This window comes from Pogoniulus pusillus, chromosome 2, assembly GCF_015220805.1.
Source record: "Pogoniulus pusillus isolate bPogPus1 chromosome 2, bPogPus1.pri, whole genome shotgun sequence".
Classification (NCBI taxonomy): domain Eukaryota; kingdom Metazoa; phylum Chordata; class Aves; order Piciformes; family Lybiidae; genus Pogoniulus; species Pogoniulus pusillus.
In genome coordinates this window covers 47,732,726-47,753,615 of record NC_087265.1, presented here as the reverse complement: position 1 = coordinate 47,753,615, position 20,890 = coordinate 47,732,726, and the positions used below count along the sequence as shown (strand labels likewise).

General features: G+C 48.5%; 1 protein-coding gene across 3 annotated transcripts in view; it reads right to left on the bottom strand.

The window, feature by feature from the left end:
* The window catches only part of RBMS1 (RNA binding motif single stranded interacting protein 1), a 205,834-nt gene that overhangs the window by 53,035 nt on the left and 131,909 nt on the right, over nucleotides 1-20,890 (bottom strand). For all 3 annotated transcript variants that reach the window (XM_064164280.1, XM_064164291.1, XM_064164303.1), the window contains exons 3-4: nucleotides 6,405-6,463; nucleotides 535-626 (exon numbers count right to left, since the gene is read on the bottom strand). In XM_064164280.1, the coding sequence (XP_064020350.1) occupies nucleotides 535-626; nucleotides 6,405-6,463 (151 nt within the window). The remainder of the gene's footprint in view (nucleotides 1-534; nucleotides 627-6,404; nucleotides 6,464-20,890) is intronic.

Genomic DNA, 20,890 nt, shown 5'->3' with positions numbered 1-20,890 from the left:
ATTACAAGGCTGCTAACCTCAGCAACAAGCAAGCAACATTGAAAAGCTTTTATACTTGTGCTGTGAATGTATTTCAGCTGCTGCCTTGTTTGAGGAATTAACATGCTGTCTGTACAGCATTAAGCCTGCTTTAATTCTTCACCTTTTTTTGCTCATCTCTGTTTTTTATCATAAAGCCAGTGGGAAAAAAACTATCATGTACAGATTGATAAATTCAACCAGATCAGTTTTGAGACTTTACCATACTACACTTTTAAAGTTCCATTAGTTGAGATGTGACAGTTGAAAGCTCCTATTTTGTTATTAATATGTGGTTTGAGGACTGTGCTCCCTGTAGAGTGTGCAACTTGGAAAGTCATATTGCAGGGCTCCACTAAGATAGAAGCACAGAATCAGTCAGGGTTGGAAGGGACCACAAGGAGCAGCCAGTTCCAATTCCCCTGCCATGGGCACACACACCCTACCGTAGAGCAGAGTACAAGCTTGTTCATCTTCACAACCCACTGCAAGCATCAGCCAGCTATTTTAACTCACCTTTGCCATCTGTGCTTGGACACCACTGGCCTTTAAAGCAGAAACTGCCTTCTGAGCAGCTGCTGGGCTGTCAAAGTCAACAAAACCATAACCTGAAACAGAAAGCATATTTTGTTATTGACACAGCAACCAGCTTATAACCCAAGACACAGAATCATAGAATCAGTCAGGGTTGGAAGGGACCACAAGGAGCAGCCAGTGCCAACCCCCCTGCCATGCCCAGGGACACCCTACCCTAGAGCAGGCTGCACACAGCCTCAGCCAGCCTGGCCTCAAACACCTCCAGCCATGGGGCCTCAACCACCTCCCTGGGCAACCCATTCCAGCCTCTCACCACTCTCATGCTCAACAACTTCCTCCTCACCTCCACTCACTCTCCTCACCTCCAGCTTTGCTCCATTCCCCCCACTCCTGGCACTCCCTCACAGCCTCAAAAGTTGCTCCCCAGCTTTTTGTAGCCCCCTTCAGATCCTGAAAGGCCACCAGAAGGTCACCTGGGAGCCTCCTCTGCTCCAGCCTGCACAGCCCCAACTCTTTCAGGCTGTGCTCACAGCAGAGCTGCTCCAGCTCTCTCAGCATCATCCTGGCCCTGCTCTGGACACTCTCCAGCATCTCCACAGCCCTCTTGTAATGGGGGCTCCAGAACTGGATGCAGTACTCCAGGTGGGGTCTCAGCAGAGCAGAGCAGAGGGGCAGAATCCCCTCCCTGGCCCTGCTGGCCACACTTCTGCTGCTGCAGCCCAGGCTCTGCTTGGCTTTCTGGGCTGCAAGTGCACACTGCTGGCTCCTGTTGAGCTTCTCGTCCCCCAGCACCCCCAAGTCCCTCTCCTCAGGGCTGCTCTCCAGCCACTCACTGCCCAGCCTGGATTGGTGCTTGGCATTGCCTCGACCCAGCTGCAGGACCTTGCACTTGGTCTTGTTGAACCTCCTGAGCTTGGCTTGTGCCCACCTCTGCAGCCTGCCCAGGTCCCTTTGGATGGGTCCCTGCCCTCCAGCCTGCCTGCTGCAGCACACAGCTTGGTGTGGGCAGCAAACTTGCTGAGGCTGCACTCAGTGCCTCTGTCCGTGGCATCACAAAGATGCTGAACACATATGCTACTAGTACTGACAGAGTTTTCTCACTGATGGAGAGGGCCCATCTGAACTTCCAACTTTTTCATGATGTCCCAAACCAAAATGCATTCCAAATCCCTTCAACCCTGAAGTGGTAGGGACCTCCCCTAGGAGAATAAATCTGTTTCCAGGTCCACTCATTATCAGGCTTTGTCCAAACTGCTACCAAGCTTTGCTCTGTGCAGATGTGCTGCCATCAGTTTATTTCATCACCTGTTCATCTTTTTAAAGTAAACTTGAATAAATCAGAAAGCAGGCTCTAAGTAAGAAGCCATTTGCTGAAAACATGCCCACCTACTGCATGCTAACCCAAATTTTGGTGAATCAGTTGCTTCACTGCAGGTGCATAAGAGGCAAACCTAAGAAGTGAGTAAGAACTCATCTCAACTGAAGGCAAATGAATATTTCCCATTGTTGTTGATGCAACCAGAAAGTAAAAGATGGTCCTCAAGGCATTTTCTATGCCATGTAGCACAGTCTTTGAAATGTTAAGGTCAATCCAAAGCTACTTGTAACAATTTCCATATATTTGCACTGGGGACTTATTCTGAACAATAACTTAGAGCTTATCAATCCCAAGACACCAGAACAGCAACATCCCTTGGCCCTTGACACGTTCCACTATCTCAACATCTCTCTTGAACTGAGGAGCCCAGAACTGGACACAGCACTCAAGGGGTGGCCTGAGCAGTGCTGAGTACAGGTCAAGAATAACCTCCCTTGTCCTGCTGCCCACACTGCTCCTGATCCAGCCCAGGATGCCATTGGCTCTGCTGCCCACCTGGGCACTGCTGCCTCAGCTTCAGCTCCTCTCTCCCAGCACCCCCAGCTCCCTCTCTGCCTGGCTGCTCTCAGCCACTCTGGCCCCAGCCTGTAGTGCTGCTTGGGGTTGTTGTGGCCAAAGTATAGAACTCTGCACTTGGCCTTGTTCAGTCTCATCCCATAGGCCTCTGCCCACCCATCCAGCCTGGCCAGGTCCCTCTGTAGGGCTCTGCTACCCTCCAACAGCTCCACACTGCTCCTAGCTTGGTGTCATCTGCAAACCTACTGATGCTGGACTCAATCCCCTTGTCTAGATCATCAATAAAGATATTGTACAGGACTGAGTCCAGCACTGATCCTTGGGCAACACCATAGTGACAGCTGCCAGCTGGCTGTGGCACCACTCTCTGGGCATGTCCCTTCAGCCAGTTAGTTTGGAGTAAAATGTTCAAACCTCACCAGAAGGCAGAGTTTGGAAGCTGCTTCCTCTAGATGTGATCACAAACCTCATTTTACATTTTCAGCTCTCTTCCTTACTACCAGTAAATTGCCTCAAATATTCAATACCTCTCCATTGTCCAAGCCGAGTGAAAACAAAGAAAGAAAAAAGGAAAGGGGAAGGGAAAGGGGGAAGAAAAGAGAAAGAGAAAGAGAAAGAGAAAGAGAAAGAGAAAGAGAAAGAGAAAGAGAAAGAGAAAGAGAAAGAGAAAGAGAAAGAGAAAGAGAAAGAGAAAGAGAAAGAGAAAGAGAAAGAGAAAGAGAAAGAGAAAGAGAAAGAGAAAGAGAAAGAGAAAGAGAAAGAGAAAGGAAGAGAAGAGAAGAGAAGAGAAGAGAAGAGAAGAGAAGAGAAGAGAAGAGAAGAGAAGAGAAGAGAAGAGAAGAGAAGAGAAGAGAAGAGAAGAGGGAGAGGGAAGGGAGGGGAAGGGAGGGGAAGGGAGGGGAAGGGAGGGGAAGGGAGGGGAAGGGAGGGGAAGGGAGGGGAAGGGAGGGGAAGGGAGGGGAAGGGAGGGGAAGGGAGGGGAAGGGAGGGGAAGGGAGGGGAAGGGAGGGGAAGGGAGGGGAAGGGAGGGGAAGGGAGGGGAAGGGAGGGGAAGGGAGGGGAAGGGAGGGGAAGGGAGGGGAAGGGAGGGGAAGGGAGGGGAAGGGAGGGGAAGGGAGGGGAAGGGAGGGGAAGGGAGGGGAAGGGAGGGGAAGGGAGGGGAAGGGAGGGGAAGGGAACAAAGAAAATAAAACAAAGGAAAAAAATAAAAGAAAACAAAGAAAATAAAGAAAAGAAAAGAAAGAAAAGAAAGAAAACAAAGAAAAGGAAACAAAACAAAACAAAAGAAAACAAAAGATAATAAAATAGAAGAAAACAAACAAACCACCCAACCCCTCCAACAATTCAACAGGAAACCCAGAAGAGCAGCCAATGGCATTACTTCTTCAGAAGGTAACAGTATTCTCTTCCAGCATGTCCTTAGTATGGACAAAAAGGTTGTGTAAGGACAGAACTAAAACAGCTTTCAAGTCCTTAACCTGGGAACAAAAGCTCGAGCAGCCTTGCACATCACTGCAAGCTCATTTAACCTGCCAAGAAGCTGAAGAAAGCACATATTGTTCTGTGTAACATGTGGTGCTGGGGACTGTTAAATCTTGACATGAAGCAGAGTGAATTAGCTCATATCAAGTTTTGTGCTGCCAAGGCAAAACTGGCTTTCCATACCCGTGGCAACCTGGGTTATCAACACCACTAGAGTGCAGGGTGCACTACAGACAAAGGTACCTACTGATATGGAACCTGCAATCAAAGCTGGCTCTGCCATCTTCTAGGTGGTATATAAATTCAGTTGCTCATTACTGTGAATCCCAGGGTATGTTTTTCTGGCAAGAGCCAGGGATGCTGTCAATCTTTTGGTTAAGTTCCAGTTAGGTATCTGCATTCTGCTTATGTCCCTACTGCAATTTCCACGACGTGCAGTGAAGCTTCCCTGCAGCCTTAACTTGCTGTACGTTGTCTCAGCAGACTCTAAGTTACTGCTTCTCACTGGTGAGATTTTAAATCTGTATGGGGAAGTTCAGCTTAAACCTCTTAAATCATTCATTTCTGTCTCATTTACAGAACTACTGAAGTCTTCTGGAACTGGAGGAATGTCCAGGCTAAATCAGTTAAGTGCTGACACAGGTTTGAATGAGTTAATATCACTGCAAAGGGCATCTCCTCTTTCCTAGTCACAATACAAGCTGATGGCACCTGCATACAAGCTAGGAAAAAGAATTTCCAGAAATTTCAGTTTCTGAACTGTCAGCACTCCTTTAATTAGTGCAGATGAGAAGCTAAGTCCCTGCCCTGCTTCCAAGTCCTGCACCAAAACTGTCTTTATTAACGATGAACTCTCCTCTCCTGCCTCTGCCTATCAGCTTTATGCTCACTCACAAGCTTTGTGCTTATTAATGCTGCTCAATCCAATGACTTCAGTTCCTCACTTTGCTTAGAAATTATCTTCTTCACTGTAGGGATAAAAGTCTGACATCTGATTTTCAGTGGCTGCTGCCACATTTTCTCCTACCATGGGCCTTGCTGGGATATGATCTCACTGTGATTGCCATGAGTGATGAGAATCAGTGAACTGATGTATGCATAGGATCAGTCAGGGTTGGAAGAGACAAGGATCAGCCAGTTCCAACCCCCCTGCCATGCCCAGGGACACCCTACCCTAGAGCAGGCTGCTCATCCAGCTTAGCCTTTAACACCAGAAGAGGAGGCTCAGGGGTGACCTTATTGCTCTCTACAGCTACCTGAGGGGTGGTTGTGGACAGGAGGAGGTTGCTCTCTTCTCTCAGGTAGCCAGCACCAGAACAAGAGGACACAGCCTCAGGCTGTGCCAGGGGAGATTTAGGCTGGAGGTGAGGAGAAAGTTCTTCACTGAGAGAGTCATTGGACACTGGAATGGGCTGCCCGGGGAGGTGGTGGAGTCGCCGCCCCTGGGGCTGTTCAAGGCAAGGTTGGACGTGGCACTTGGTGCCATGGTCTGGCCTTGAGCTCTGTGGTAAAGGGTTGGACTTGATGATCTGTGAGGTCTCTTTCAACCTTGGTGATACTGTGATACCACCAGAGATGGGGCCTCAACCACCTTCCTGGGCAACCCATTCCAACACTGAGCTTGGCAGAGCTAGATAATGCATACACTCAAAAGTCTTTTCCAACTGAATCAATGATTATATGAAGTCCAGAACACATCAACAGTGTTCAAAACCAGCACTGTTTCTTGAGGATGAAAGTTTAGCTTCCCTCTAGCACTTCCATGGTCCAAGAGAGAGAAGGTGATCCAAAGATCAAAGCCCTTCATCAGTCCTAGAGGCTTACCTAAAGGCTACTGAGAAAACACAGCCCAAAAACAGACAAGAAGAGCAAGCAGCAACAGTCACAAGTGGTAGTAAAGCAAATCCTGGTTAGACCCAAGGGGAAAACAGCATCTTCATTATGCTAAAGGAGTTCTAGTTTTTTTCCCCAGACATAATTACTTTGGTGAAAAGGAGCCCTCTCTTTCCTCCCAAAACACTCAGTAACATATAAGGAAGCACAATGAGAGCACTGGGAAAATGTAATTTAACTTTCAACTACTCCAATCAATGGAGTTGATTTGCACAATGCATGGGCTTTTTTTTTTTGCCAGCTGAATGGTCACCTGTAAGCTTCCCTGCTTTCCTCAGGCCAAAAGGGAAAAGCTCCTCTCAGCTCCAGGTTTTTCATACAGAGGCAGACTGCCAGCCAGCACTGTGCCTGTCAGCTTCACTCCAGCTTGACTGCACCACCAACACAGGCAGGCTGCCAGCTCCACTGCAAACAAATGCACTGAATACAACTACCGTGGGGGGAAGAGTAAGACCAGTTTAGGAATAAGAATGGTGTGGGGGGAGATTAATTGGTTAAAAGCACTTCAAACACATCAATGTACTTCAGATAATCAATTAGGACTCTCAGGTAAGTGGAATATAAAGGCAAGCATACATACCTTTGCATTTGTTTGTTGTCTTATCCAAAATAGCCTTGGTGGATACAATTTTCCCATACCTAAAAAGTATTTGTATGCAAGGAAAATGAGAAAAGAACATTCTATTACTACAGACACCCAAATCACATTGTCTTATGTCACATTACTCTTTGCTGTTTAAGAAAATGGAGTAATACAAGTAATACACAGTCTACATAATCACAGAATGAAAACTCAGATGCAGGTGGCAGGGACAAAAAACAGGCTACAGTTTGCAGCGTGCTCTTGTCCTGGTGTTTTCATGTTCTCAGTGGCACAGCAGAATCAAAAGGTAAGGCAGAAACAAACAAAAAATGTAGTGTTTCATAGAAAAAAATGTAACAGCTGAAATCACAGAATCTCTTAGATTGGAAAAGACCTTCAAGCTCATTGAGTCCAATCATTAGTTTCACACTGACAAGTCCTTGATCAAACCAAACCCCTCAGCACAGCATCTCATCACTATGAATCACTATGTTTGGAAAGGACCACCAGGATGATCCAATCCAACCTTCATCCCAGCATTCTTCATCACCAGACCATAGCCTCAAGCACCACATCCACTCTTTCCTTAAACACCTCCAGGGATGGTGACTCCAGCATCTCTCTGGGCAGCCTGTTCCAGTGCCTGACCACCCGTTCAGTAAAGAGCTTCCTCCCAAAATCCAACCTAAACCTCCCCTGAAGCAACCTGAGGCCATTTCCTCTTATCCTATCATTAGTAACTGGGGAGAAGAGACCAGCTCTCATGGATGATGTAAACCAGAACTTTCCATCTAAACCCTAAAAGTGCACTAAGCTTCAATAAAAACCACTGCATATCTAAATGTGCCATGCTAGAAGGTGAGATAAAGAAATTGTGCCTAAGAGTTGGAGCAGGCACTTCCTTATTGGTACCAAACAGCTTTCCATTTCAGAGGCTCTGTAGTCCATAAGTCAAAATTTCACAAACTGCATTTACAAAAATTCCAGAGAATGTTCTAAATGAGAGAGGCAAACTGCTCAGGCACACTGCTCTTCAAGGTCCACTAAACTCTTGTGTCCCAAGTTACTTGCACATGGCACTGCATCTGATAGCCAGCATAACATAATCATAAAATCAACCAGCGTGGAAGAGACCTCCAAGATCATCCAGTCCAACCTAGCACCCAGCCCTGGCCAGTCAACTAAACCATGGCACTAAGTGCCCCAGCCAGGCTTTGCTTCAACACCTCCAAGCACGGCGACTCCACCACCTCCCTGGGCAGCCCATTCCAATGCCAATCACTCTCTCTGACAACAACTTCCTAACAACATCCAGCCTGAACCTCCCCTGCCACAGCTTCAGACTGTGTCCCCTTCTTCTGTTGCTGGGTGCCTGGCAGAAAAGCCCAACCCCACCTGGCTACAGCCTCCCTTCAGGGAACTGTAGACAGCAATGAGGTCTGCCCTGAGCCTCCTCTGCTGCAGGCTGCACACCCCCAGCTCCCTCAGCCTCTCCTCACAGGGCTCTGCTCCAGGACCCTCACCAGCTCCACCACCCTTCTCTGGACACGTTGCAGTATCTCAACATCTCTCTTAAATTGAGGAGCTCAGAACTGGACACAGCACTCAAGGGGTGACCAGAGCAGTGCTGAGTATAGGGCAAGCATAACCTCCCTTGTCCTGCTGCCCACACTGCTCCTGAGCCAGCCCAGGATGCCATTGGCTCTGCTGCCCACTTGGGCACACTGCTGCCTCATCTTCAGCTACTATCTACCAGTACCCCCAGGTTCTTTTCTGCCTGGCTGCTCTCAGGCACTCTGCCCCCAGGCTGTAGTGCTGCTTGAGGCTGTTGTGGCCATCTTCCATATCCTATCAATTTTCCTAAGCTTCTTAAAGTGAAGAGCTATGTAGTATTTTGTGGTTAAAAAAAATCAGCAAACACACCCTGAAGGATCACCTTGTCCATTCTACTCTTTCAGTTCTCAGAAGTATAAAAAGCTGGTGGTGAAAAACTACAGCCCAGGGTGCTGATGTAAAACAAAGCTAACTGCAACCAGTTTGGTCACAGAGTGGGGGGTCAGCATGGGTTGAGCATGGACTGGGTTGGCCCACAGATGCCAATGCACATCAGCCCCACCAGGATAGGTGCCTGCATGTCTGTTCTTCAGAGCCACTTCATGAACCACCTTCCAGTGTGCAGCACCACTAAGGCCTTAATTCACTGCCCTAGATAGCAGGGCTCCTGCAAAGAACCAGCTGCCCTGGAAGAAGGCCAAGGAGCTTCTGCAGTGCTGAGAGCCTGGGAACGACTCCGAGAGCCAGCAGAACAATAGCTGCTAGCGCCAGGATTTCTCCTACCATTTTCCCTGGGAATACTCCTCCCAAGGACTCGTTCTCCACTTGCTCCACGGAGTAAAGCAACATAGTTTGCACCCCTTGAGCCTGGGCAGAGGGACATACCTGCTCCTTGCTCCCACCATGTGGTCTTATATTAGGGGAAATTGCTCTCTTAGAATCATAAAGTCAACCAGGCTGGAAGAGACCTCCAAGCCCATCCAGTCCAACCTAGCACCCAGCACTGTCCAGTCAACTAGACCATGGCACTAAGTGCCTCAGCCAGCCTTGGCTTCAACACCTCCAGGGATGGTGACTCCACCACCTCCCTGGGCAGCCCATTCCAATGCCAATCACTCTCTCTGACAACAACTTCCTAACAACATCCAGCCTAGACCTGCCCTGGCACAGCTTGAGACTGTGTCCCCTTGTTCTATTGCTTGCTGCCTGGGAGAAGAGTTCTTCAGTTCTTCCTAAGCACTTCTTTCAGATGATGACCATTATGAAACTTTACTTCCTGCCCCTGAATTCTGCAGTCCTAACACTGCTGTTAACACAGGCACCTCTCTTCAGCTGCTTATATGTTGGACACAACTGCAATTGCAACCCCCAAGAGATAAACGAGCAAGAAAACACAGCCAGGTCATGCTGCAAAACAGTATGTAATGCTTGCATACACAGGAAACTCCCATTCCACAGCCAGCTATCATGTTAGGTCTCACCATAACATCATTCCTCTGAAAGCTCACACACCTCAACTTGTCTTAGGCACACGACTTTTCAGCTCCCAAGCCTTGCTGCTTGCTTGTTGAGACTTGCTACCTGAGGCAGAGCCCAGCTCCCATGGATGGCAGAATCACTTCTCTCTCCACTGGTGATTGCTCTTTCCCTCTCCTCTGAAGCAATTCTGGAAAACAGGCTTTTGCTTAAATTAAGTGATAAACTTGAGAGATAACTGCTCAGTAGGCCAGTCACAAGTAACTGAGCCAGCAGTGTGCCCAGGTGGGCAGCAGAGCCAGTGGCATCCTGGGCTGGCTCAGGAGCAGTGTGGGCAGCAGGACAAGGGAGGTTCTTCTGCCCCTGTGCTCAGCACTGCTCAGGCCACACCTTGAGTGCTGTGTCCAGTTCTGGGCTCCTCAATTCAAGAGAGATGTTGAGGTACTGGAACATGTCCAGAGAAGGGAGATGAAGCTGGTGAGGGGCCTGGAACACAAACCCTATGAGGAGAGGCTGAGGGAGCTGGGGGTGTGCAGCCTGCAGAAGAGGAGGCTCAGGGCAGAGCTCATTGCTGTCTACAACTACCTGAAGGGAGGCTGTAGCCAGGTGGGGTTGGTCTTTTCTCCAAGGCAACCACCAACACAAGGGAACACAGTCTCAAGCTGTGCCAGGGGAGGTCTAGGCTGGATGTTAGGAGGAAGTTGTTGTCAGAGAGAGTGATTGGCATTGGAATGGGCTGCCCAGGGAGGTGGTGGAGTCACTGTGCCTGGAGGTGTTCAAGCAAAGCCTGGATGAGGCACTTAGTGCCATGGTTTAGTTGACTGGCCAGGGCTGGGTGCTAGGTTGGACTGGATGATCTTGGAGGTCTCTTCCAAGCTGGCTGATTCTATGAACTCTATGAAACTCAGTATTCCTTATGAAGCAGGTGATTTATCTTCCAAGAACTACATCAACTGAATGTTCAGCAGTAATGAAGAAGGGTGAGGGGTTCTGTTGGTGAGGGTTTTTTCTTCAGTACTATTAACACATTCTTTCTCTAGCCTGAATATCTTTGGACTATTTTCTGTGCAGCACTTGTAATAATGTCCACTATCACAGTAAGAAAGAACAGGCAGAGGCAGGTAAATAATTGCCAGGGTGCACTGGTTATAAGATTACAAAGTTGAGTAACATTCTGCATATCAGTGTACAAGCTATTGATAGAGGACAGAACACCAACACAAATGTATACGTTGATAGGAGATAAAGACAAACCTTGTTCAGAGCCATGTTAGGAAGAGACACAGTACTGCTACTTAATAGGATAACCCTTACCACTGCCCATCACATCCTGAGCAGAATCACATAGCTGGAGAGCAGCCAGGCAGAAAGGGAGCTGGGGGTGCTGCAAGAGAGGAGCTGAAGAAGAGGCAGCAGTGCCCAGGTGGGCAGCAGAGCCAATGGCATCCTGGGCTGGCTCAGGAGCAGTGTGGGCAGCAGGACAAGGGAGGTTCTTCTGCTCTTGTGCTCAGCACTGCTCAGGACACACCTTGAGTGCTGTGTCCAGTTCTGGGCTCCTCAATTCAAGGGAGATGTTGAGGTGCTGGAAGGTGTTAGAGAAGGGCAACAAGGCTGGGGAGGGGCCTGGAGCAGAGCCCTGTGAGGAGAGGCTGAGGGAGCTGGGGGTGTGCAGCCTGCAGAAGAGGAGGCTCAGGGCAGAGCTCATTGCTGTCTGCAGCTCCCTGAAGGGAGGCTGTAGCCAGGTGGGGTTGGGCTCTTCTGCCAGGCAAGCAGCAACAGAACAAGGGGACACAGCCTCAAGTTGTGCCAGGGGAGGTCTAGGCTGGATGTTAGGAGGAAGTTGTTGGCAGAGAGAGTGATTGGCATTGGAATGGGCTGCCCAGGGAGGTGGTGGAGTCGCTGTCCCTGGAGGTGTTGAAGCCAAGCCTGGCTGGGGCACTTAGTGCCATGGTCTGGTTGCTTGGCCAGGGCTGGGTGCTAGGTTGGGCTGGATGAGCTTGGAGGTCTCCTCCAACCTGGTTGACTCTATGATTCTATTCTATGATTCTAAGTGACAGGATAACTCCCACCTAACCAACTGCCCTAAGAAGATCTACTGCAGGCCATGTGAATGGCACTATGCCTTTGCCTTCAAAACTTCGGAAGTGGAGAACCTGAAGCAAAGCATCACCACCTCCTTTGAGGAGAAAACAACAGCAAACCCAAACAACCACCACAACTCAGGGCAAATCATCACACTGGCACTTCCTACAAAGAGCTGGGAACACTTCTGGTAGTTAATCCATCTCTGAAGCCTAATTTGGGCACTCTCCATGGCACGGAAAGGAGAAGGTCACTAGAAAAATAAATTCACAGATCAAACTGAACCACTGTTTATTTTCCTGCCTTTGTACATCTTGTAGTATAACAAACATGCTTGCAAAGGTGAGTGTGATAAGATGCCACCGTGAGCAGGACAAAGAATGGGCAATGAAGTAGCCTGAAGTCTCTGCCACGAGATCTGTTTTCAGTGTTGGGAGAACTTATCTGTGTGTGCATTAGGGGAGGTACAGTAAGAACAGGCAGAGAGAGGCTTGATAGGGATTGTCTGGATTGAATTGTTCAAATCTTTGTCCAGAAGTGTTTAACCTCACACCACCAGCTCATGGTGCTTCCTTTCACAGCACTTTGAAGTTGTCTGCCAACTTGTGCTGTGAAGAGTTTCTCTATTGCCTGATGTTGGCTTGGACATTAAGTCATAGAATCATAGAACCAACCAGGTTGGAAGAGACCTCCAAGATCAGCCAGTCCAACCTAGCACCCAGCCCTAGCCAATCAACCAGACCATGGCACTAAGTGCCTCATCCAGGCTTTTCTTGAAGATCCCCAGGGACAGTGCCTCCACCACCTCCCTGGGCAGCCCATTCCAATGATCTCTGCTACCATGAGAAGTTCTTGTCTTTTAGAGCTGCTTAGTTCCTCCACTCTGAACTGTCCAGAACTTTGTGATGAACACTGCTCTCTCTTTGCCTAAGCCACAGAGTCACACAATTAACCAGGTTGGAAAAGACCTCTATGATCACAGAGTCATCACCTAACCCTTCTAATTAACTAAACCATGGCACTAAGTGCCTCTTCCAGCCTCATACACACCTCCAGGGACGGCAACTCCATCACCTCCCCAGGCAGCCAGCCCATCTGTAAACTGAGCATTCCTAGAAATCCTGCTGCTATCCCTTGCATTCCTGCAGTGCTGTCAGAGCTCCTCTGCTATGCAAAAACAATGCTGCCTATCTTCTGTTTATTCTAGATTAACTTTTACAGTGGAGCATCTTATCACTGCCCTTTGTGCAATGCTTTTGACTTCCAAGAGCCAGAACATGTAGTAAAACCAGCTATGGATGTCACAACATGTAAGTGGCTCTGAGTAAATGAACTCACTGTCAGGTGGAGTTGTGAGGAAATGGAAACCTGGCTGAGCAGAGTTTCAATAGGGAATGAAGATTCTCAACAAGTGACCCAGAGACAAGAGAGAGCACAACAAACAGGCAGAACCAGCAGGGAGGGCCATGTGGGAGAGCAGCTCAGTTAATGCTGAAATGCACTGAGGTTGCTGAATGGATCCACATCAAAGTAAACCTCACTTCAGACTAAGGCAAATAACCAGAACAAAATAAAGCAAATACTTCCAAAGCCATTTCCATCTGTTCATACAATGATTTGGACTTAAGAGGACCTTAAAGATCATCTAGTTCCAACCCCCCTGCCACAGGCAGGGACACCTCCCACTAAACCAGGTTGCTCAAGTTTGTTCAAGGCCACTCAACCTAGGTTTGAACATTTCCAGTGCTGAAGCTTCCACAAATTCTGGGGGCAACCTGTTCCAGTGCCTCAGCACCCTCACTGGGAAGAATTTCTTTCTAACATCTTACAGTCTGAAGCCATTACAGCCTTATTGAGTTGAACAGCACAGAAAGGACATGCAGGTGAGGATACTTGGCCTGCACATCAGTTATTTCTTAAGAAAAACAAGAAGACAAACCCCCCCCAAAAAAACCCACAAGCTAAAATTGAAAGATGAAACAAAATAAAGCCCAAGCAGAACTAAACATCCTTCCCCCTCCTGACAGTTTTCTTATTCAAACAAGGTCAGTAGGAGCCTTGTGTGTGTTCCACATACACTGAGCTCCTGTGGACAGGGAAAAACAGCCTTCAGGATGATGCTAAATCATAGAACCAGCCAGGTTGGAAGAGACCTCCAAGCTCATCCACTCCAACCTAGCACCCAGCCCAACTTATCCAATCAAGATCATCAAGACCAGACCTATCTAATCAACCAGACCATGGCACTAAGTGCTGCTTCAACACCTCCAGCCACAGAGACTCCACCACCTCCCTGGGCAGCCCATTCCAATGCCAATCACTCTCTCTGACAACAACTTCCTCCTAACATCCAGCCTAGACCTGCCCTGGCACAACTTCAGACTGTGTCCCCTTGTTCTGTTGCTGGCTGCCTGGCAGCAGAGCCCAACCCCACCTGGCTACAGCCTCCCTGCAGGCAGCTGCAGACAGCAATGAGCTCTGTCCTGAGCCTCCTCTGCTGCAGGCTGCACACCCCCAGCTCCCTCAGCCTCTCCTCACAGGGCTCTGCTCCAGGCCCCTCCCCAGCCTTGCTGCCCTTCTCTGGACACATTCCACTATCTCAACACCTCCACATAATAGCAAATCAGTGATGTGCAACATTTCAGACAGCAGCCTCACCTCCCCCAACAGAGCATTCTTCTTTGATCAGCACTACTCAGCTATTTCTGTGAAAGCAGAGGTCTTCACAGCCAAGTCCACCCAGCAGTCTGCCCCACTGCTGTGGAATCTCAACCCATTCACCTCGACTGAGACTTTAAAAGCACAAATCTGAGCAGTCCATGGGAAGGCCTCGTATGGGCTGCAGTTATCAGTCCCTCTATACTACCGGCAGGTAGTGCCAGGACTGGGGGGAATGGAGCAAAGCTGGAGGTGGGGAGAGTCAGAGTGGAGGTGAGGAGGAAGTTGTTGAGCAGGAGAGTGGTGAGAGGCTGGAATGGGTTGCCCAGGGAGGTGGTTGAGGCCCCATGGCTGGAGGTGTTTGAGGCCAGGCTGGCTGAGGCTGTGTGCAGCCTGCTCTAGGGTAGGGTGTCCCTGGGCATGGCAGGGGGTTTGGAACTGGCTGCTCCTTGTGGTCCCTTCCAACCCTGACTGATTTTATGATCCTACCTGGTACAAAAGGAGCAAAGAGAATCCCCTGTAACTGAGGAAAATAATCAAAGGAGTTGTCAACAAAAGCTGGCTTGGTTTATTTGGCTCACGTTGCCTACTGCTCTTCCTGAGCTCAGGGCATTTCTAAAACAACAGCACAGCCAAAGGAACATAATCAGTCCCAGCAATCTCCTGGATGCAAAAACTAAGATCAGAGCAGGCTGTGAGCAGTACAAAAGCTTTTATCTGCTTCCCCAAGGAGCTCTACAGGCTGGGGTCAGAGTGGTTGGAGAGCAGCCAGGCAGAGAGGGAGCTGGGGGTGCTGGCAGAGAGGAGCTGAAGATGAGGCAGCAGTGTGCCCAGGTGGGCAGCAGAGCCAATGGCATCCTGGGCTGGCTCAGGAGCAGTGTGGGCAGCAGGACAAGGGAGGTTCTTCTGCCCCTGTGCTCAGCACTGCCCAGGCCACCCCTTGAGTGCTGTGTCCAGTTCTGGGCTCCTCAATCCAAGAGAGATGTTGAGGTGCTGGAAGGTGTCCAGAGAAGGGCAGCAAGGCTGGGGAGGGGCCTGGAGCACAGCCCTGTGAGGAGAGGCTGAGGGAGCTGGGGGTGTGCAGCCTGCAGAAGAGGAGGCTCAGGGCAGAGCTCATTGCTGTCTGCAGCTGCCTGCAGGGAGGCTGTAGCCAGGTGGGGTTGGGCTCTGCTGCCAGGCAAGCAGCAACAGAACAAGGGGACACAGTCTCAAGCTGTGTCAGGGAAGTCTAGGCTGGATGTTAGGAAGAAGTTCTTGACTGAGAGAGTGATTGGCATTGGAATGGGCTGCCCAGGGAGGTGGTGGAGTTGCTGTCCCTGGAGGTGTTGAAGCAAAGCTTGGATGAGGCACTTAGTGCCATGGTCTGGTTGATTGGACAGGGCTGGGTGCTAGGTTGGACTGGATGATCTTGGAGGTCTCTTCCAACCTGGTTGATTCTATGAGTCTATACCTCCCTCTCTCTGCTGCAGCTTGGGAAAGTGCTGTGCACCTCAAGCTGATGCTCCCTTCTGGCTGAGGCAAACCCATGGGTTTTTTGTTTTGCCATATACCAATTCCTTCACTTCCCATGAGGTCAGCTCCATACAGTAACTGTCACTACAATGCTGCTAGCCCTTTTGATAGCCTACTTGATTCAATTAGGGCTACACATTCTCTTACAAAAACTTTAATGAAGAAGTTTATTCAAACCAGTGGAACACTGAGTTTAGAGAAGAGAATCAAAGCATATGGTTTCCATTTTTACATTCTTCTTTACCACATCTATGCCCTAGTGTAGAAAGAGACATAGCTGAGAACATTTTGTCCCTATTTTGTTCTCTTTTGTTGCATGGGAGGCTGCTCTTTGAGAAGCTCTCTGGAATCACTCTGTTGTTTTACAGCCATCATGCACCTACAGATTCATCTGAAGCAAACAGCTGGTACCAAAAGCTTGATCCATCAGCTCTAACCATTAAACAGACACAATTAAACATCACATTAAAAGCTGCCACTATGTTTTTGTTACTTTTAATTGCACCCTCAATGGGTATGCATAATCTGGTTTAGCACAGGTTGTGTTTTGAAAGTGTTAATAGGTTTGGCTAAGTTGTTTGGGTCAGCAAAATCTCCCCTGCTTCACATTCCAGCCCTGGGTTTATCACCTCAGACAGATGTGCCCAGTTTCAGGCATTGCATCATATCTTTCCACTACGAGCAAAACAGGACATCCATGTGAAGTGTGATGGTTTGGGTGTTGCCTGCCCCCCCACCACTTAGGAAAGTCACCCAGAGTGGACTCAGCTGAGCTGGAAATTGAAGGATGAAGCTTTATATGTACAGCTTAGCACAATACACAGGCAGCTATTGACAATCTGTACAGAGGGAGACAGGAATAGACAAGTTAAAAAGTGATACAGAAGCACAGCAGCCCTCCCAGAAACCAGAGTGCCCAGGAGGGGCTCCCAACCACCCTTCCACCTCCTCTCCACCCCTCTACCTTATCCCAGACTTTGCCTTACATTCAAGGTGAGTTCAGAGGGTCTGCCAGAGGAGTTAGGAAGCAGGAAGACTACTCACACAGCAGGTTAGGTTAAAGAGAGAGGTGCAGCCCAAAAACCAGAGAGAGACTCTGTTATCTCTGTTTGTGCTCTTGTTTTTATACATCTCAGCAAGCCTGTGAGTGCATGTGCTAGTCTGAAGCTAGCTAGAATATTCTGGTGAGAAGAACTAGGGTACAGGCCATGAGAAGAAAACAAAGGTGATGTCTGCTGCACTCATAGGCTTGCTGAGATGGACAAGCATGTAAATACAGAGAAGTCAGTTGCTCTCTGTCTGGGCTTTGGGCTGCATCTCTCTCTAACCTAACCTGCTGTCTGTTTGACTAATCCATCTGCTTTCTAACCCCCCCAGCTGACCTTCCAATCTTCCCTGGGCATAAGGCAAGATCTGGGGTAAAGCAGAGGGGTGGGAGGAAGATGGAAGGGTGGTTGAGAGTCCTCCTGGGGACTCTAGTTTCTGGGAAGGGAGTTGTACTTCTGTATTACCTTTTAACTTGTCTATTTCTATCTCTAGCTGTACAGATTGCCAATATCTCCTTTCCTATTGTGCTAAGCTGTAACATAAACCTTCATTCCTTAATTTCCAGAGCCACTGAGCCTAGTCTGGGTGATTTTCCAAAGTGTGTGGGGAGGCAGTTAACACCCAAACCATCACAGTGCAGCAGATACCACCACTGTTTCCTTTTCACAGCCTATCATCTAACTCTTCTCACCAAAACATCCCAGCTAGGCTCAGACTAGCACATCAACTTAAAGTTAGGGCACTGCTTTGCTGACATGCTCTTAAATGGCCACATGGCTTTGGCATAAATATAGAATCATAGAATCAACCAGGTTGGAAGAGACCTCCAAGATCATATAAGTAGTTCTCTTTTTTATTTTCACTTAAAAGATAAAGAACACCTCCAAATAATCTGGAATTTTCTATGACAGAAGCCAAGTTCCATTTGGATGGTCACTAGAAAATAACTAAAATCACTTCTCCTCCATTAATATAAATACTATTTTTGAGGAGTTAGCATCTAAGTACTAAAGACCAAAACAATGCAAACAACTGTAAAACCCCAACCAAAAATTCCCAACCCCAGTGATCTTTGACCATAAAGACAATTCAACAGCCTTATGTGCCACCATAAATTAATGCTGCACAAGACTATGACAGCTTTCTTCTATATTTCTGGCTGGAGAGCAGCCCTGAGGAGAGGGACTTGGGGGTGCTGCTGGAGGAGAAGCTCAGCATGAGCCAGCAGTGTGCACTTGCAGCCCAGAAAGCCAAGCAGAGCCTGGGCTGCAGCAGCAGAAGTGTGGCCAGCAGGGCCAGGGAGGTGATTCTCACCCCCTGCTGTGCTCTGATTGATTCTGTGATTCTCTTTCTTCATTTAACTTTTGCATATTTGTGTACTTCATAATAAACACTGGATAAAAGCACAGTTCATCATCATTGCTGCTACAGTTACCAACATCAAGATAGCACAAACCAGTATTTGGTATGATCTTTCGTACCAAATCATCATCATTTCTGCTACAGTTACCAACATCAGGATAGTACAAACCAGTATTTGGTACAACCTTTCTTTTCTTCAGGTTCCATAGGTTCCCACTGCAGATTTCACTGAGAAGTAATCACAAATAGCAAAACCAGATGCAAAAGCAGCTATGCAATCAAATCATAGAATCACAGAATCAGTCAGGGTTGGAAGGGAGCACAGGGAGCAGCCAGTTCCAACTCCCCTGCCATGCCCAGGGACACCCTACCCTAGAGCAGGCTGCACACAGCCTCAGCCAGCCTGGCCTTAAACACCTCCAGCCATGGGGCCTCAACCACCTCCCTGGGCAACCCATTCCAGCCTCTCACCTCTCTCATGCTCAACAACTTCCTCCTCACTCCACTCTGACTCTCCCCACCTCCAGCTTTGCTCCATCCCCCCCAGTCCTGTCACTCCCTGATAGTCCAAAAAGTGCTTAGCATAAAGGACATACACAAATGTAGTGAAGTGTGAACTAATTCTCCCTCAGTTTCTTGGGCAGTATTAACAGCTACAAAGCAGCACTTTATGAACAGCTATTTGGTTTACAGAGGCTCTACACACAGCTAACTATTCCTCACAGTTAAAAAGAACCCAGATTTCTAAACTCTGACAAACAGCAAAGTAAGACACAGGAAGATGATGTTGGAGAATTTTTTTTTCAGCTACCCATATTGTTTTTCTGAAGAGTAGCTATTTCCTGGTTTAGGTAAGAATGAGCTGTGGGGATAAGGAAGAAATGTTTTTAGAATCAGGAAATGTTTGCTTCCTCTTGCTTTGTAGAGATGTGAATAACCCTTATCCATTACTTAGAAGCTGACTGAAAGTTAAGGGGGCAAAGGCCTGTGAGCATCCAAGAGCTATTTTTATGACATAGGTTGGATTGGATGAGCTTAGAATCTCTTCCAACCTGGTTGATGCTATGAACAACCCCAAGCAGCACTACAGGCTGGGATAGAGTGGCTGAGAGGAGCCAGGCAGATAGGGAGCTGGGGGTACTGGTAGATAGTAGGTGAAGATGAGGCAGCAGTGCCCAGGTGGGCAGCAGAGCCAATGGCATCCTGGGCTGGCTCAGGAGCAGTGTGGGCAGCAGGACAAGGAAGGTTCTTCTGCCCCTGTGCTCAGCACTGCTCAGGCCATACCTTGAGTGCTGTGTCCAGTTCTGGGCTCCTCAATTCAAGAGAGATGTTGAGGTGCTGGAAGGTGTTTGGAGAAGGGCAACAAAGCTGGTGAGGGGCCTGGAGCAGAGCCCTGTGAGGAGAGGCTGAGGGAGCTGGGGGTGTGCAGCCTGCAGCAGAGGAGGCTCAGGGCAGAGCTCATTGCTGTCTACAACTGCCTGAAGTGAGACTGTAGCCAGGTGGGGTTGGTCTCTTCTGCCAGGCAACCAGCAACAGAACAAGGGGAGACAGTCCCCAGTTGTGCCAGGAAAGGTCTAGGGTGGATGTTAGGAGGAAGTTGTTGTCAGAGAGAGTGATTGGCATTGGAATGGGCTGCCCAGGGAGGTGGTGGAGTCACCGTCCCTGGAGGTGTTGAAGCCAAGCCTGGCTGAGGCACTTAGTGCCATGGTCTGGTTGATTGGGCAGGGCTGGGTGCTAGGTTGGAGTGGATGATCTTGGAGGTCTCTTCCAACCTGGTTGATTCTATGATAATGTTCAATCTGATGGTAGGGAAACCAAGCAGCTGCACCAGACACTGAGAAAGCAGAGAGCAAGAGCAGCAGCAGAGCCTACCTGTAGCCCTGCAGAGAGGATCACCTTTCCAACACCTCCAAAAGACTCTCTCCTCACCTTAATGATTCTCTATGCAAGCCAGGACACTACCATGTTGCCCTTGCACTTGTTGATTGCACATCTAGCTGTAAAGACACAGGATGCCACATGCTGTGAAGAAACATGGCACTTCAAACAACAAGCTGAGACAAATGATCCCTTCCAGTGTTTCTTGCAGCCACTGCCCCTGCAGTAACCTAGCCTAACTTCTGATGAGCTGAGTTGATTTAGCATAATCTCTGAACCATCTGCTAGGCTTCCCATCAGTTCAGTAGCCTTGTTACTTTACAGTTTATAGGTTAAGCAGGATTTGTGGCTTTGACATACTTTGAAGTGCAAGTATTGCCTAAGCAACCAAAGCTTGCTTTCTCCTAAGCTAAGGAAAGCACAACTCATGAGAATGCACCAACCAAAGAGTCCATTCTTCCAGTAGAGGACACTGTTTCTGTCTATCACCAACTTGGCAATTCATTAAATCAAAAGTATACCAGAGCTAAGTAAACACTTCATAACTTTCTGTTACCCACAGTTTGAGATTTTTCTATCTCCCATGAGAAGCATTTTAAAGGATGTGAACTACGTAGCCCTGTGCTTTCCAACATCTGTTTGCAGGGACAGAAGTGCTGGGCAACATTACAAGGGTTGTTACCTGCCAAACTTCTACTGAGTTTGAAGACTGATGTTAGTGAAAAAAAACTCTGCCTTTTTCTTATATGTTATATGGCACTGTCCTTTGAGAAAAAGATCTTAAGAGTTCTGCTGGAGAGCAGCCAGGCAGAGATCATGAACCAGGAGTGTGTCCAGGTGGGCAGGAGAGCCAATGGCATCCTGGCCTGGATCAGGAGCAGTGTTGCTAGTAGGACCTCCAAGCTCATCCAGCC